Source organism: Hemitrygon akajei, chromosome 4 (assembly GCF_048418815.1).
Source record: "Hemitrygon akajei chromosome 4, sHemAka1.3, whole genome shotgun sequence".
Lineage (NCBI taxonomy): Eukaryota > Metazoa > Chordata > Chondrichthyes > Myliobatiformes > Dasyatidae > Hemitrygon > Hemitrygon akajei.
Genome location: NC_133127.1, coordinates 87,763,047 through 87,781,518, shown reverse-complemented (window position 1 = coordinate 87,781,518; position 18,472 = coordinate 87,763,047). Strand labels below are relative to the sequence as shown.

Below are 18,472 nucleotides of genomic sequence, written 5' to 3'. Positions count from 1 at the left end.
GCCTGTGAGTGTTTTTATTTGTGTTCAGAATTATATTATTACTTAATTTGCTTAGATCCTCTGTAGGAAATATCTCTGTTATAGATCATAGAATCTCATTTTGAGTATCCTGATGGAATTTTCCACCAAGGTCTTGATAGTCTTCAGATGACATGGCACTGGTGAACTAGAATATAGACAGGTGACAGGGGAATAGGGCACAGAGTAGATGCACAGTCAGGGAAAGGAAATGAAGGAATGAGGCCAGGCAAGGAGCTGAAATGGCTGTGGGTGAGCATATTGGGGATAGTAATTCACTGCTTGGGATCCTGGAAGGTGAAGTGGAAAGAGATTAAAGAAAAGCTGTCCCGTTTCTTGCAGTTGTGAGGGAAAGTATTACGAGAAGTGGAGTGGTTAGTGCAATGGAAGAGCACACCAGGAGGTTGTTAATGGAATAGTTCCTTAGGAATTCTGAAAAAGGAGAGAAGAAGAGAATGTCTGGTCGTGGGATCTCATTTTAGATAGTGTAAATGTAAGGAATACTCCATTAAATATGGAAATTATGGTTGGGAAGTGAAGACTAGGAGAACTCTGTCATTTCCACCTCCCTAGCACGGCTCATGTAAAAAGGTTGCTAATGCCATTTATTTCAAATGCAATGTGTTGGAACTAAGTTTTGCTTCTACTGAACATTATGTGACATTTTCTTAGTGAAACAAAATTACAGCCTTACCACAGCAGGCCAACTGATTGAAAAACAATTTTATTCATTCTTAGTTGCCATGTTATTCTGGTAATGATTGCCCATGCAATGCTAATTACTATACCACACGTTTTTATCCCATTATTACCCAACTGCATGCATCCTTATGGATAAGTCTTTCATGCAGCACCTTGTCAAATGCTTTCTGGAAATCCACTTGTTCCCCTCTATGCACTGTGCTCATTATATTTTTGAAGAACTCCAGTAAGTTTGTCAAAGAAGACTTTAGCGAATTCTGTTATTTCTATCACAGTAAATTGTGTGGAAAAGCAAGTTGTGCAGAGGATGCAGAGAGTCTGCAGAAATATAGATAGATTAGGTGAGTGGAAGACAATCTGACACTGACCAGGTTCAAATTAAAATAAACTTACTCTCAATTGAGAAATAATACGAAAAGAGAATCAAAACATGATTTTATGTATTGTACATACCGTAATTTATTTTTCAAATTTTATAATAAGCTAATAATGCAGATGTCTGACATCTCAGTATCATAATTTTTTATTGGATTCTGCACACATTTAGCAAGCTGCTAAAGCATTGGATAGCAAGAAATGTGAAATAAATTATTGAACATTCACAGACCTTTACCTCATGAAAAAAAATGGAAAAATCTACAAAATGACAAACATATTGTGCTGAGCTACTTATGGATTAAATAATATTACAATACAAAATACCTACAGCATCTGTAAAGTGTTCCCACAACCAATGGACTCATTTTCAAGGACTCTTCATCTCATGTTCTCGATAGTAATTGCTTATTTGTTTATATAATTTTCTTCTTTCTGCACAGTGTATTATCTTCTGCGTTCTAGTTGAACGCCCTAATGGGGTGGTCTTTCATGAATTCTGTTACAGTTATTATTCTATAGATTTATTGAGTATACCCACAAGAAAATTAATCTCAGGGTTGTCTATGGTGACATATATGTACTTTAATTATAAAATTTACTTTGAACTTTTCAATAACATTTACAAAACACAGACCAGGTTTTAGGGAAAAAATATCTGACTGCTTCTGAAGAAGCTTTAACTTACACTCAGTGGCTACTTTTTTTGGGTACCTCCTGTACCTGATAAAGTGACACTTAGTGCATGTTCATGGTCCTCTGCTGCTGCAGCCCATCCACTTCAAGGTTCGAGGTGTTGGACGTTCAGAGATACTCCTCTGCACACCACTGGTGTAACACATGGTTATTTGAGTCACTGTCACCTTCCTTACAGCATGAAGCAGTCTAGCTATTCTCCTCTGACCTCTCTCATTAACAAGGTGCTTTTGCCCACAAAACTGCCATTCACTGGATTTTTTTTTTGGGGGGGGGGGTTCCCACCATTCTCTGTAAATTCTGGAGACTTGTGTGTGAAAATCCTGGGGATCAGCTGTTTATGAGATGCTCAAACCACTCCGTCTGGCAGCATCCCATGGTCAAAGTCACTTAGTTCACATGTCATACCCACTTTCATGTTTGGTCTGAATAATAACTGAATCTCTTGACCATGTCTGCATTCTTTTATGCATAGAGTTGCTGTCACATGATTGGCTGATTTAATATTTGCAAAATTGAGCAGGTGTCCTTAATAAAGTAGCCACTGTGCCTACTTGGCAGCTTCACTGCCTTACTGCTCTCCCGTAAACCAACCTGAACATTCACTGCAGTCCACCATTGATACAATAACCACATGGAGTGCCATCTGCAAAATGAGGGACGTTAACCCTTCTTCACCAGTACACAAAGGGACCTAAACTCTATACCCAGAAGAGAAGGCCAGCATTCACTTGGCATTCTAACATCAACAAGCTGGTCTCCATTGTATGCACCATTTCATCACCATTGGCAGGTGCTTAGTTAGCTATTGCTTATCAAAACATGGGAATTTCTCCAATATAATCAGTGCAGTGATTCAGTAGGACGTGTATTGACAACAAGGATTGCTCAATACATGTCAACCTTTCATGAGTTAGAAAGAAAAACATATCCTATGGTGACCTACTTTTCCTGCTTGAACTCTGGATATTACAGGCAGCAATCAAACATTCTGAACCAGTTTTATACACCTTGCTGACAGTAACATGATTCAATCATTGGTTAGTTGCTCTTAGAACCTGCCTCCAACATTCCTTTCCTGGAGTACTGCTTCTTCATGACCATAGATAGTCATGCAGGATAACTACAAACACCTAATCTTCAGGGTGCACTATTTTACTTGGGCTTTTCTAGCTGTTGGATTCGTAAACATAGGAATATAAAGGAGCAAAAAAATGAGGGAGAATAGTAGATCTTCATATGTTGGAGCCACTTCCTCTCACTGTGTCAGGTCATGCTCATGTTCCCATGGAGAAAGGATTATTAAGCAGTCCCTTGTGATTGAGTATGACCTGCTTCCGCTTTGCTTTTGTGGGTTTGGAAGTGGTTAATGAGGTCAGTGTGGAAACACACAGATGAGGCAGGACACCAGGCTACTTGGTGAGATAGTGTGCTCCTTCTGTCCCTTTTACAGAGCTTCCATTTGCTCCCGATGCACTGACTATAGGTTGTCAATACCATCCTGTATGAGAGGATTGGGTTGCAATGCCCAGAAGCGAGGTTAGGAGCAGAACTCTGAGAAATAGATGAGATGCAATCAGGGCTCTGTCTACTCCGGTAGATGGAAAGCCACAGGTAAGGTAGAAGGAAGAAATTTCATCGTCAGAGCAAATGTTATGGTATCAGAGGAACCAGGAAGATGGAGTGCTGCCTCAGAAGAAGACACATTGTCAAGATAGCTGTGCATTTGTATTTTGTGTTGATGACTAGTCTATCCCTTTGAAATGGAGATGGGGAGATTCAGGAAGGGAAGGAGGGTCAGAAGCACTATGTGAAGATAAGACGAGAGTGGAAATTGGTAATAACAGCAATGAAAAAGCCAAGTTCTATTATTCCATATCTTTTTCTTTAAATCTTCGTCAGGCTTCTAACAAGTCATTTAGTTTCTCAGCCTTTACAATACTGTCTCCTATTATGATCATGTTTAATTTTGCCATCCTTTTAAATTACATACAATAAGAATTTTCCTCTTTGATGATCAATGTGAGTTGTGTGTTTATGAAGAATTACACCTGCTACAGGGAAATCCTACTTGAACCTAACTAAAGACACAAGATTCTGCAGATGCTGGAAATCTTGAGCAACAAACACAAAATGCTGGAGGATTTAGCAGATCAGTTCTAATGAAGCGGTACTAACATTCTTGCAGAGAAGTTTGCTAGTGCTTCTTGGTGGGGTTTAAACTAAATTTGCAGGGGGCGGGGATCCAGAATGTGAAAGAGGATAGCGAGAGGAAGAATAAAGGACAGGTGGGGACTACACGGTTCCAGAATATTAAGTGTGTAGTAGAGAAAGGTGAGGCGGAACAAGTGATAAGGAGGACACATGTACAGAGGGATGGTCTGACGGAACATGGAGTTAAATGTGCAGAAAGAATAAGTAAATTTAGGAAGGACAACAAAATTCTAAGGGTGTATAGCCCGATGGGAGTTCAGGGAGCTAGGTTAAGCACAATAGGCAGCGATTTAAACAGAGAGAGGAGAAATGGGCTAAAAATTCTATATCTGAATGCACAAAGTGTCAGAAATAAGGCGGATGAGCTTGAAGCTCAGGTGCGAATGGGTAACTATGATGTTGTTGGGATAACGGAGACATGGCTGCAGGGAGATTAGACCCGAGAAATGAATGTACAAGGGTATACGTGCTATCATAGGGACAGAAATGTGGGCAGAAGGGGTGGGGTGGCTCTGTTGGTGAGGAATGAGATTCAGTCCTTTGCAAGGGGGGACATAGGGTCAGGAGAAGTAGAGTCTGTGTGGATAGAACTGAGGAACAGTAAGGGCAAAAAGACCCTAATGGGTGTTGTCTACAGGCCACCAAACAGTAGCATGGATATTGGGTGCAAGTTGACTAGGGAGTTAACATTGGCATGTGGCAAAGGTAATGTCGCAGTAGTTATGGGGGATTTCAACATGCAGGTGAACTGGGAGAATCAGGTTGGTGCTGGACCCCAGGATAGGGAGTTTGTAGAGTGCCTACGGGATGCATTCTTGGAACAGTTTGTACGAGAGCCGACCAGGGACAAGGCTATTCTGGATTTAGTGTTATGTAATGAACAGGATTTGATAAGCAATCTTGAAGTAAAGGAGCAATTAGGAGGTAGTGACCATAATATGATAAAGTTTTTATCTGCAATTTGAGAAGGATAAGGGCAGCTCGGAGGTGTCAGTGTTGCAGTTGAACAGGGGAAACTATGGAGCCATGAGGGAGGAGCTGGCCAAAGTTAACTGGATGGATATCCTAGCAGAAAAGACAGTGGAACAGCAATGGCAGGAATTCTTGGAAATAATGCACAAGGTGCAAAATCGGTTCATCCCCGGAGAAGGAAGGATTCAAAGGGGGGAAAGGGGCCACAGTGGTTGACAAAGGAAGTCAGAGATTGCAAAGCATTAAAAAAAAAGAAGTATGACAGAGCTAAGGTGAGTGGGAGGACAGATGATTGGGAAATTTTTAAGGAACAACAGAACTTAACTAAAAAAGCAATACGGAGAGAAAAAATGAGGTACGAACGCAAGCTAGCCAGGAATATAAAGGAAGATAGCAAAAGCTTTTTTAGGTATGTGAAGAGAAATAAGATGGTTAAGAACAATGTTGGGCCCTTGAAGAATGAATTGGGTGAAATTGTTATGGGAAACAGAGAAATGGCAGAAGAATTTAATAAGTACTTTAGATCTGTCTTCACTAGGGAAGACACAAGCAATCTCTCAGATGTATGGATGGGCCAAGGACATAGGGTAACAGAGGAAATGAAACAGATTGACATTTGGAAGGAAACGGTGATGATTAGACTGATGGGACTGAAGGCTGACAAATCCCCAGGTCCAGATGGTCTGATTCCTAGGGTACTAAAGGAGGTGGCCCTGGAAATTGCAGATGCATTGGTAATCATTTTCCAATGTTCCTTAGATTCAGGATCAGTTCCTGAGGATTGGAGAATGGCTAATGTTATCCCACTTTTTAAGAAAGGAGGGAGGGAGAAAACAGAGTACTATTGTTCTGTCAGCCTAACATCAGTAGTGGGGAAGATGCTAGAGTCCATTATTAAAGATGAAATAGTGGCATATCTAGATAGCAGTGATAGGATTGGGCCGAGCCAGCATGGATTTACCAAGGGTAAATCATGCTTGACTAATCTGTTGGAGTTTTTCGAGAATGTAACCAGGAAGTTAGACGGGGGATATCCAGTGGATGTAGTGTACCTCGATTTTCAGAAGGCATTTGATAAGGTCCCACATAGGAGATTGGTGGGTAAAATCAAAGCTCAGGGCATCGGGGGGGAAGACATTGACATGGATAGAAAACTGGTTGGCAGATAGAAAGCAAAGGGTAGCGGTGAATGGGTGTTTCTCGGAATGGCAGGTGGTGACTAGTGGGGTGCCACAGGGCTCGGTATTGGGACCACAGCTGTTTACTATTTACGTCAACAATTTAGATGAAGGCATTGAGAATAACATCAGCAAATTTGCTAATGATACTAAGCTGGGTGGCAGTGTGACATATGATGAGGATGTTAGGAGAATTCAGGGTGACTTGGATAGGCTGGGTGAGTGGGCAGATACTTGGCAGATGATGTTTAATGTGAATAAGTGTGAGGTTATCCACTTTGGGAGTAAGAACAGGAAGGCAGATTATTATCTGAACGGTGTAGAGTTAGGTAAGGGAGAAATAAAAAGAGATCTAGGAGTCCTTGTTCATCAGTCACTGAAGGTGAATGAGCAAGTGCAGCAGGCAGTGAAGAAGACTAATGGAATGTTGGCCTTTATTACAAAGGGAATTGAGTACAAAAGCAAGGAAATCCTCTTGCATTTGTACAGAGCCCTGGTGAGACCACACCTGGAGAACTGTGTACAGTTTTGGTCTCCAGGGTTAAGGAAGGACATCCTGGCTGTAGAGGAAGTGCAGCGTAGATTCACGAGCTTAATTCCTGGGATGTCTGGACTGTCTTACGCAGAGAGGTTAGAGAGACTGGGCTTGTACACGCTGGAATTAAGGAGATTGAGAGGGGATCTGATTGAAACATATAAGATTATTAAGGGATTGGACAAGATAGAGGCAGGAAATATGTTCCAAATGCTGGGAGAGTCCAGTACCAGAGGGCATGGTTTGAGAATAAGGGGTAGGTCATTTAGGAGAGTTAAGGAAAAACTTCTTCTCCCAGAGAGTTGTGGGGGTCTGGAATGCACTGCCTCGGAAGGTAGTGGAGGCCAATTCTCTGGATACTTTCAAGAAGGAGCTAGATAAGTATCTTATGGATAGGGGAATCAAGGGATATGGGGACAAGGCAGGAACCGGGTATTGATAGTAGATGATCAGCCATGATCTCAAAATGGCGGTGCAGACTCAAAGGGCCGAATGGTCTACTTCTGCACCTATTGTCTATTGAAGGGCCTTCACCCAAAATGGTAACTGTTAATTTCCTTCCATAGATGTTGTCTGACCTACAGAGTTCCTCCATCATTTTGTGTGTGTTGTCTGAGCCTAACTACTATATGTAAATCCTGTGTTAGATCCAAAAGGGTAAATATCTAACTTGGTGTCAACATTATAAACAAAACTACACTGCACCTGTGCAAAGTCTGTACTATAACCATTATGTGATGTTGGTAAAAATCTAACACAAATCAAAGATTCAACTAAACTGTGAAACATATAACTGGTAATTTGATGAAGTTGATTTCCTTGCACTAAGTTTTAGCCAGGAGTACAAGAATATGTCAAAAATCTTGGTATTTATTTGCCATAACTTTCCATCTATACTGTAGGTGTGAGAATACCTTTGGGAATTGAGTCTATCACCTGGTATAATTGTTGATACATTGTCATAGTAGACTTAGCTGTTAGTTGAGAGTTTACACCTTAAATAAAGTAAATTCTGATGGTAGTTCTCTGTTATTTGCCATAGTAAATGGAACATGAAAGCACCCACAAACAGGGTGTTTCAACATGTCAATGAGTATAAGACCTCTTGGATATAATCATACATTGTCCACTATCAATTGATTGACTAATTTTGGACTGGCAAAACATCTAAAAGTTAGGATACTCCATTTTGAAAAAGCTTCCTTTAACATCAGCAGTGGAGGATTCCCTTCCACCATAGTTGACAATGTCCTTTCTCGAGTCTCATATTCAGATTAGTTTATCTTCATATATACCAGCATGTAATGAAATTCCTCTTTCACCATAAAGCTCAGGCTAAACAGTATATGACAGAGACAGTTTATTTTCATATACACCAGCATATAATAAAATTTATCACTGTAAACAATTTATGACATAGACATAGAACAGTACAGCACTGGAACAGGTCATTCAGCCCACAATGTTGCGCCAAACTAGCTAAAAAGCAAATTAAAAACACCCAGACACTAATCCCTCCTACCTACATGATGTCCATATCCTTCCCATTCATGTGCCTATCTAATCATCTCTTAAAAGCCTCTGAAGTATTTGCCTCTGACCATACCAGGCATCCATCATTCTTGAGTAAAAAAAACTTACCCCTCACATCCCCCTTTGAACTTACTTCCTCTCACCTTCAATGTATGCCCTCTGGTATTTGACATTTCAATCCTGGGAAACAGATGATCCTTGTCTACTCTATCTATGCCTCTTATAATCTTATAAAGCTCTATCAGATCTCCCCTCAGCCTCCAGCACTCCAGAGAAAACAACCCAAGTTTATCCAGCGTCTTGTGATGGCACATGCCTTCTAGACCCAGCAGTATCTTGGTAAACCTCTTCTGTTAACCTCCAAAGCCTCAACATCCTTCCTATAGTGTAGTGACTAGAACTGAATACAACACTCCAGCTGTGACATGGTAATAATAAATACCATATATAGTGATGCATACAAAACAATAGAATGGTTAAAATAGCCTAAGCAAAATCAGATTTATTTTCATTACACAAATGTGAAAGTAGTTGCTTTGTGACATTACGGTACTGAAGTAGTGCTAAAAATGCTCAAGTGACAATACAGAATAACAGAGAAACAGAATTAAAAGTCCAATAAAGTGGCAGCATCTCTGGGTGTCAAAGAGGTGACTGCTACAGAAGTAGAGAAACTGTGCTTGAGTCTGATTGTCAGAGCTTTTAAGCTCCTTTATCTTCTCCCATGAGTTAGAAGAGAGATAAGGGAATAGCTAGGGTGGCAGGCATCCTTGACTACACTATTGAATTTTCTGAACCAATGCACCATGAAGATAGACAGGATGAGAGTGATGAGCCAGTGATAGGTTGGGCTGTGTTTAACACAGGGGACTAAGCACAGCCTTGTGGTGCACCTATGCTGATGGAGATTCTGGAAATCAATTTACTACTGGGATTGCTACCACATCTAAGTATTATAATTGATCAAAACAATTTCTTTTATTTGCAAGTGCACTGTATAAATAGAAATGACATCAATAAACTTAGAATGGAAACCAGGCAAATGATAAATTTGATCTTAGAATTTTCTTCTTTTTGCAGATTCATGACTTGGAAATTCAAAAAGGAAACCAATGGCATAAACAGTCCATGTTAAGAAAGTAGACAATTTTATTGCAAACAAAAACCCTTAAATTTTGTGGTTAAATGAACATAGCATACTAACCATTGAAACAGCTTCCCAAAATTCCAAGGGTTAAGTAACTAATTTTTACATTGCAATTAGTTGTCAAGATGAAACATTTATAGTTCAAGAATTTGACAATATTTGTATATAAAGCAAAAGCCTAAATAACATTTTTCTGAAAAAGTTCCATTGGTTAATTCAAACACACAAGATACTTAATCCAAACAAATATTCAGTGCAATAATGCATAGGATAATGTTTATAAAACTTCTACCAATAGTATCAAAAGAAAAATCTTCAAGTCACAAAGGAAATTTTTAAAAGTCACAAAAAACTAGATCTGTTAAAATAGACCAAAAAAAGTAAAGGAACTAAAGATGTTGAAGACTGAGATAAAACAGAAAACTTCGTAACTATTTAATAGATCAGCCATCTGTGGAGACAGGTCAATGATTCTAACAAAAGGTCATTGAAATGTCCATTTCCTCCACAGATGTTGCTTGACCTGCAGATTATTTCCAATATTTTGCTTTACATTTTAGAAAACATGGTCATAATATGTACTGATTTTTACCTTTAATAATTCAAGTAAAAATGTCAAGCCCATTATGATTGAAAGATTTGACAATTTTAAAAAGGTTTCAATATTTAGTTTATCAAATAATTTTATAGACAACTCCCAAGAGGAACAGTAATAGACAATTGCTGCTAAAAACACACTGATCTCCATTTTGATACTTGGGGGAATAAAATGTATGGAAATGTTTGAGAATGCAATTGCCACTGTGATTGCAAATCTCAAAAAGGAAAAGATGGTTTAAATCTTAAACAGAGAAACAGTCACAGAATTCAATACACTGTTTCCCTGCACACAATCGGCTGTGAAATAGGTACTGTAACAAACAGAACACATCAAACATGTTTCTGATGACATTAAAGTAATTATTCGGATGCTAAACAACTTTAGGGCTCACTGACCATATGTTCACATTAGGCAATACAGAAATGTGAGGATCCATTTGCAGAATAATATTCATAGAAAGGTGGTTCAGCAAACCTTCAATAATTGCATTTCCAAACACTGAAGTGGACTCAAGAAAAGCCATCACAGGAAATGATGTAATGAAAATTTACCAGTCTCTACCCCACTTTTTGCTCAGATCTTTATAATCAAGTTTTAACTAAGTACAAACATAATTTAACTGTAAAGTACTATTCCTGTTCCAAACATAAATTCCCAAATTCAATTTGTCTTCCCGCCAATTCAACGATATTGAACTTAAAAGATGCAAACAAATTTTCAGTTTATTGACAAAAGGTTTATTTTGGGATCAAAGTAGTAGTGACTTACAAAAGTTATATAAAACATCCTTAAGTGCACCAAGTTTATCATCCTTCACAGCAGCATGAGATAGTTATAAAATGCAGCTTGAATTTGATTTACTATTGATGACAGTTTCTTTGACTTTAAAAGCAATTCATCATGCTTCCATCATGAAAATTCATGTTCTTTCTTCGTGAAGGATAATATTGTGTATCTTTCTGATCAATTGCACGGTTTCAGGGATTCATACCCCTCTTTGAGAAGATCCCTCCATGCTTTCAAAAACTGTGTATTTGCTGAACATTTTGCGCTCAGGTCTTCAACTTGAGCTGAGAGTGATGATGTGATTTCCCAAACTTTAGTTAAATACAAAGCAGTCTGAAATGAAACAAAGTAAAAATAGAATTTAAACTGAAAAATAGTACTTACTGTATTGTCAGCTCACACCATAATCTTTAACAACATGCCTATAAACAAGCACTGGAACTTGAAACTTACTGCTTTAGCCATGTTTTCATAGCCTCATTAATTGCAAAAATTACATACAACAGTTAAAAAAATAAACAACTGAATTGGATACATCTTACAATTCTAAAGGGCTCCACTTGCATTTAGCCACTTATAACCATATAACATTTACAGCATGGAAACAGGCCATCTCAGCCCTTCCAGTTTGTGCCAAACGCTTACTTAAGAGGAAGAAAATCTTAAAATCATAGAACCATACAAAACCTACAGCACAATACAGGTCCTTTGGCCCACAAAGGTGTGCCGAACACGTCCTTAGCTTAGAACTACCTAGGCCTACCCATAGCCCTCTATTATTCTAAGCTCCATGTATCCATCCAGGAGTCTCTTCAAAGACCCTATTGTTTCCGCCTCCACCACTGCCGCTGGTAGCCCGTTCCATGCACACACCACTCTTTACGTAAAAAACTTAGCCCTGACATCCCCTCTGTAACTACTTCCAAGCACCTTAAAAATATGCCCTCTCGTGCTAGCCATTTTAGCCCTGGGAAAAAGCCTCTGGCTATCCACACGATCAATGCTTCTCATTACCTTGAACACCTCTATCAGATCACCTTTCATCCACCGTCGCTCCAAGGAGAAAAGGCCGAGTTCACTCAACCTATTCTCATGAGGCATGCTCCCCAATCCAGACAACATCCTTGTAAATCTCCTCTGCACCCTTTCTATGGTTTCTACATCCTTCCTGTAGTGAGGCGACCAGAAATGAGCACAGTTCTCCAAGTGGGGTCTGACCAGGGTCCTATATAGCTGCAACATTACCTCTCTTACCTAAACTCAATTCCACGATTGATGACGGCCAATGCACTGTATGCCTTCTTAACTAGAGTCACCTGCTTAGCAGCTTTGAGTGCCCTATGGACTCAGACCCCAAAAGCCCTCTAATTCTCCACACTGCCAAGAGTCTTACCATTAATACTATATTCTGTCATCATATTTGACCTACCAAAATGAACCACCTCACATTTATCTGGGATGAACTCCATCTGCCACTTCTCAGCCCAGTTTTGTATCTTAACAATGTCCCACTGTCACTTCTGACAGCCTTCCACACTATCCACAACTCCAACCTTTGTGTCATCAGCAAATTTACTAACCCATCCCTCCACTCCCTCATCCAGGTCATTTATAAAAATCACAAAGAGTAGGTGTCCCAGAACAGATCCCTGAAGCACACCACTGGTGACCGACCTCCATGCAGAATATAACCCGTCTACAACCACTCTTTGCCTTCTGTGGGCAAGCCAGTTCTGGATCCACAAAGCAATGTCCCCTTGGATCCCATGCCTCCTTACCTTCTCAATAAGCCTTGCTAAAATCCATATACACTACATCTACGGCTCTACCTTCATCAATGTGTTTAGTCACATCCTCAAAAAATTCATTTGGGCTCGTAAAGCACGACCTGCCTTTGACAAAGACATGCTGAATATTCCTAATCATATTATGCCTCTCCAAATGTTCATAAATCCTGCCTCTCAGGATCATCTCTATCAACATACCAACCACTGAAGTAAGACTCACTGGTCTATAATTTTCCTGGACTATCCCTACCCCCTTTCTTGAATAAGGAACAACATCTGCAACCCTCCAATCCTCCAGAACCTCTCGATGCTGCAAAGATACTCGCCAGAGGCTCAGCAATTTGTCCCCTTGCTTCCCACAGCAGCCTGGGGTACATCTCATCCTGTCCTCGTGACTTATCCAACTTGATACTTTCCAAAAGCTCCAGCACATTCTCTTCCTTAATATCTACATGCTCAAGCTTTTCAGTCCACAGCAAGTCATCCCTACAATCGCCAAGATCCTTTTCCGTAATGAATACTGAAACAAAGTATTAATTAAGTACCTCTGCTATCTCCTCTGGTTCCATACAGACTTTTCCACTGTCACACTTGATTGGTCCTATTCTCTCACATCTTATCCTCTTACTCTTCACATACTTATAGAATACCTTGGGGTTTCCCTTAATCCTGTCCGCCAAGGCCTTCTCATGGCCCCTTCTGGCTCTCCTAATTTCATTCTTAAGCTCCTTCCTGCTAGCCTTACAATCTTCTAGATCTCTACCATTACCTAGTTTTTGGAACCTTTCGTAAGCTTTTCTTCTTGACTAGATTTACAACAGCCTTTGTACACCACTGTTTCTATACCCTATCATCCTTTTCCTGTCTCATTGGAATGTACCTACTCAGAACCCCACGCAAATATCCCCTGAACATTTGCCACATTTCTTTCTTACGTTTCCCTGAGAACATTTCCAATTTATGCTTCCAAGTTCCTGCCTGATAGCCTCATATTTCCCCTTACTCCAATTAAATGTTTTTCTAACTTGTCTGTTCCTATCCCTCTCCAATGCTATGGTAAAGGATAGAATTGTGATCACTATCTCCAAAATGCACTCCAACTGAGAGACCTGACACCCGACCAGGTTCATTTCCCAATACCAGATTGGGTACAGCCTCTCTTCTTGTAGGCTTATTTACATCTTGTGTCAAGAAACCTTCCTGAACACACCTAACAAACTCCACCCCTTCTAAACCCCTCACTCTAGGGAAATGCCAATCAATATTTGGGGAATTAAAATCTCCCACCACAACAACCCTGTTATTAGTACTCCTTTCCAGAATCTGTCTCCCTATCCTTGATGTCCCTGTTACTATTGGGTGATCTATAAAAAACACCCAGTAGAGTTATTGACCCCTTCCTATTCCTAACTTCCACCCACAGAGATCAGCAGACAACCCCTCCATGGCTTCTTCCTTTTCTGCAGCTCTGACACTATCTCTGATCAGCAGTGCCACGCCCCCACCTCTTCTGCCTCCCTCCCTGTCCTTTCTGAAACATCTAACGCATGGCACTTAAAGTAGCCACTCCTCCCCCTACACCATCCAAGTCTCTATAATGGCCACAACATCATAGCTCCAAGTACTGATCCACGCTCTAAGCTCATCCGTTTTATTCATAATACTCCTCGCATTAAAATACACATCTCAAACCATCGATCTGAGCCCGTCCCTTCTCTATCACCTGCCTATCCTCCCTTTTGCACTGTCTCCAAGCTTTCTATATCTGTGAGCCAACCTCCCTTTCCTCCGTCACTTCAGTTCGGTTACCACCCCCCAGCAATTCAAGTTTAAACTCTCCCCAATAGCCTTTGCAAACCCCCTGCCAGGATATTGGTCCCCCTCAGATTCAAGAACAACCTGTACTTTTTGTACAGGACACACCTGCCCAGAAGACCCAATGATCCAGAAATCTGAATCCCTGCCCCCTGCTCCAATTACTCAGCCACACATTCATCCTCCACCTCATTCTATTCCTATACTCATTGTCACATGGCATAGGCAGTAGTCCCGAGATTACTACCTTTGAGGTCCTGCTTCTCAACTTCCTTCCTAATTCCCTGTAGTCTACTTTCAGGACCTCCTCCCTTTTCCTACCTATGTTGTTGGTACCAATATGTACCACAACCTCTGGCTGTTCTCCTTCCCACTTCAAGATATCGCAGACACGATCAGTAACATCCCGAACCCTGGCACCTGGGAGGCAAACTACCATCCGCATTTCTTTCCTGCATCCACAGAGTCGCCTATCTGACCCCCTAACTATAGAGTCCCCTATCACTGCTGCCATCCTCATCCTTTCCCTATGCTTCTGAGCCACAGGGCCAGACTGCCAGAAGCACGACCACTGTTGCTTCCTACAGGCAGGCCGTCTCCCCCAACAGTACTCAAACAGGAGTACTTATTGTTAAGGGGCACAGCCACTGGGGTACTCTCTAGCACCTGCTTCTTGCCCTTCCCTCTCCTGTTACCTACTTATCTGTCTTCCCAGGCCCCGGAGTGACTACCTGCTTATAGCTCCTCTCCATCACCTCCTCACTCTCCCTGACCAGACAAAAGTCATTGAGCTGCATCTCCAGTTCCCTAACGCGGTCCCAAAGGAGCTGCAGTTCAATGTACCTGGTGCAGATGTGGCCATCCGGGAGGCTGGGAGTCTCCAGGACCTCCCATATCTGACACCGAGCACTGAAAACTGGCCTCACATACATTCTTTCTGTCTGTATTCAAAACAGATAACCTACCTCACCGTGACCCGTTATCGCCGAAGCCCCGTTGAGCCAAGACCTTCCTACTCCCTCTACTTCTACGCCTGCTCTGTAAAGCTGTGTCCTTTTAAACTCTTCCTGCTGTTCTCACTGGCCGACCTCCACACTCTTGCGCAGTCGTGCCCCATTCAAACTGCTGTAGAAATAACCACGTGTACTCTTTGGAAACTCTGAACATGCCAAGTGAGATGCCAATAAATCTATAAAGCCAACTCTGCTGGACTGATATGAAATCCAATGTCAGAGCCCAGTCACAATGGGATTCCCCAATGCAGTGTAGGAGAATCTGCCTCTTGGATCCTACACAAGCTGGACCTGCCAGGCATATACACACTGGTATGATTTGAATAGGAATGCCTAACCTATAGGTTAAACGGTAAAGAGCAAGGTCAGACTTTGCTTACTTAAATTTTAATGTTTTATTTACTGGACATTTTATTATGTTTAGTCTTATTTAAGCACCTTTAACATTATTTAAGTTATTAATAGTTTTAGTTATTTCTAATTATTTGAGATATTTAAATATTGTTACAAAGCCATGACAGATTTTGGCAGTAAGGAAGGCTCTACCATACACAGTCTTTTACCCTGTTAAAGGACATCTGGGCATCCCTGTTGTGAGCAAGGCAACAAGGCAGCATGTTCACCTCGCTGCATTCCTGCCAAGTGTGTGTAAATAGCAGTAACAGATGGCGAGCTGGTCAATTCCAGCTTGATTTGGCACTATATTACCATGGCTTGTGCCTTTATTCTGTATAGATGAGCTGCAGTAAGAAATTCATACCTGGCTACACTATTAAGCTACTGACTTCACAAGAAAGCTTCCTGAGAAACAAGATACAGGCCGCCAAGAATATCAATGCTTTTGGACACTTTTTAGTTATTCTCAAGAAGATGATTTCAAGCTGCTTTCAGAAATTGATGCAGTTTCTATGCAGAAGATGCTCTGACTGTGATTGGACAAGGAAAGATATCAGACATCCCACCCTGCAAAAACTCATTTCAGGGAGGTAGCACCACCACCCCCACCTCCCACAACCCCATATCCACCCCCCCGGCAACCTCCATACACGTCGACCTGTATGTATACAGGACATATGTATACAGGACATTGAAAAACACAACTATTTGATCACATATTGAAACTATTTACATATATACACATACACATTATATATATTTGTTGAGTATTTTGTTGGCAGTCTCAATGCAAATAGCTTTTCTATTTCTTTTGGAAACTTTCCTTGTACTGTGATGTGGCTTGCTTGGCAAATTTGAGCATTTTACAGGAAGTCTCAACCTCATAGCAGTCTGTCAATGAATTTGTTAATTTTGCAAGACATCAGATTCACAAGTGTTTTGTGAGACAGCTGACTTCTGAATTCTGTCTCAATGTGATGCACCATGCTGAACGCCCTTTCTGCATCACAATTAGAATTTGGCAGCACCAAAAGCAGCTTCATCAACTGGCAGAGCTCTTTGAATCTCAACTGCCCTGTGCTGACAGATTTTACTTTGGACAGCTTCCCCCAGAACTCGTCATCTAGCAAACTTTTGTAGTTTGGCACCAGTCCTTCAAGGTTAGTTGAGACATAATGCAGGATTCCAAGTGGAGCTGTTCTCTTGCATCTACCTTGATTGCATTTGGAAATCTCTCTGCCAAAGTCAAAATGTGCTCTGGATTCACCTCATCTTGGTTCTCTGTATTGACTACTGACCTCTATTAGGCAGGGGTACACTTTAGTGTAGTCTGGGGTGAATTACGTTTTATATTTTCTTTTTTTGGAACACTCTGCCATAGGACACTAAACTGAACTGATGGACAATGGAAGAGACTGTAAAGCCCGCCCACAGAGAACACTGATAGGTCTACTTAGGTCAAAGAGAGACCAATCAGGATGCTCTCTCTCTCTCTTCCCCCCCCCCCTAAAAAAATCAAATTCTGGGATATTGTACATAATTTGCGGGAGTCAGGGAGCCGCTATCAATATGCGGGAGACTCCCGGAACTTCCGGGAGAGGTGGGATGTCTGAGATGTTCTTTATGTGACTGGGAGTGAAATTTAAAGATATTCAAATGCAATTGCTGCTCTAGTCATTCCAGGCAGTTATTGCTGGAGAAGTCAGAGAGGCAGGAATATTGGATGGGGAAATTCACCTCCTAGGAAGGAAATAGTGGGAGTTTGGGGGTGGTGTTGTGCTGTGGAAAGGTATGGCAGCTCCAACCATTGTCAGAGGGGAAGGTATAGTTGAGCCCATTGGAATGGGAGGGCTTGGGGGCTGCAGCTGACCCCAGGAGTAGGAAGGTGGCGGGGTGCAGTCGTCCTCTGGAGGGAGTTTACATTAAGCTCTGGAAGAGAATGGAGGAGTTGTAGCCGGCTCTAAAGGGGATGGGATGGGGTGGGGTGGGTGGGGAAAGGAGAGGTTTCAGCCAGCTCTGGAAGAGAATGGAGGAGTTGTAGCCGGCTCTAAAGAGGATGGGTTCTGGAAGGAGATGGGATGGGATGGGGTGGGGAAAGGACGCCAGATGCTTACAGCCGGCTCCGGGAAGGACACCGGAGGTGGGGAGGAGTGCGGAGTTACAGCCGGCTCCGGGAAAGGAGAGGTTTCAGCCAGCCAGTCCCCGTTAATCGCCGCCTACCTGGTCGATCTGCAGCTCGAGCTCCTGCAGCTGTCGCGCGCCCGCCGCCCCATCACTCGCGCCGCGGTTTGACAGCGACATCCTCTCCCGCGCGCCCGCCGCCCCATCACTCGCGCCGCGGTTTGACAGCGACATCCTCTCCCGCGCGCCCGCCGCCCCATCACTCGCGCCGCGGTTTGACAGCGACATCCTCTCCCGCGCGCCGCGATCCGACAACGATATCCTCGCCCTCGCGCGCACTCCGCCACAGCAACCGTCAAATCGCGCGCCGAACAAAGACCCCGCCTGGCCAGTCCCGTCCCGTGCCTGCTTGGAAGCAGGAATAGACGCTGATTGTTAATCCACACCAAACGGTCAGCTGAGAGACGAACGACTTTAGTCGGTGATTATTTATCTTTAATTTAAAACAGGGGCTTAGATCAAGTTAAAATCATCTCCCTTTCGGGCAATTTGCGAAGTCACATGACACTTCCAGCCATTTAAT

General features: G+C 41.9%; 1 protein-coding gene across 1 annotated transcript; it reads right to left on the bottom strand.

Annotated features, from left to right (window-relative positions):
* Nucleotides 1-10,685: 10,685 nt before the first annotated feature.
* On the bottom strand, nt 10,686-18,257 carry LOC140726515 (uncharacterized protein C4orf46 homolog). Its single transcript, XM_073043008.1, has 2 exons — nt 17,989-18,257; nt 10,686-11,090 (listed from the first exon to the last, which is right to left on the bottom strand). Exons 1-2 carry the CDS (start codon nt 18,175-18,177, stop codon nt 10,935-10,937), a joined length of 345 nt encoding a protein of 114 aa, XP_072899109.1. The 5' UTR covers nt 18,178-18,257; the 3' UTR covers nt 10,686-10,934.
* Between the last annotated feature and the right edge of the window lie 215 nt (nt 18,258-18,472).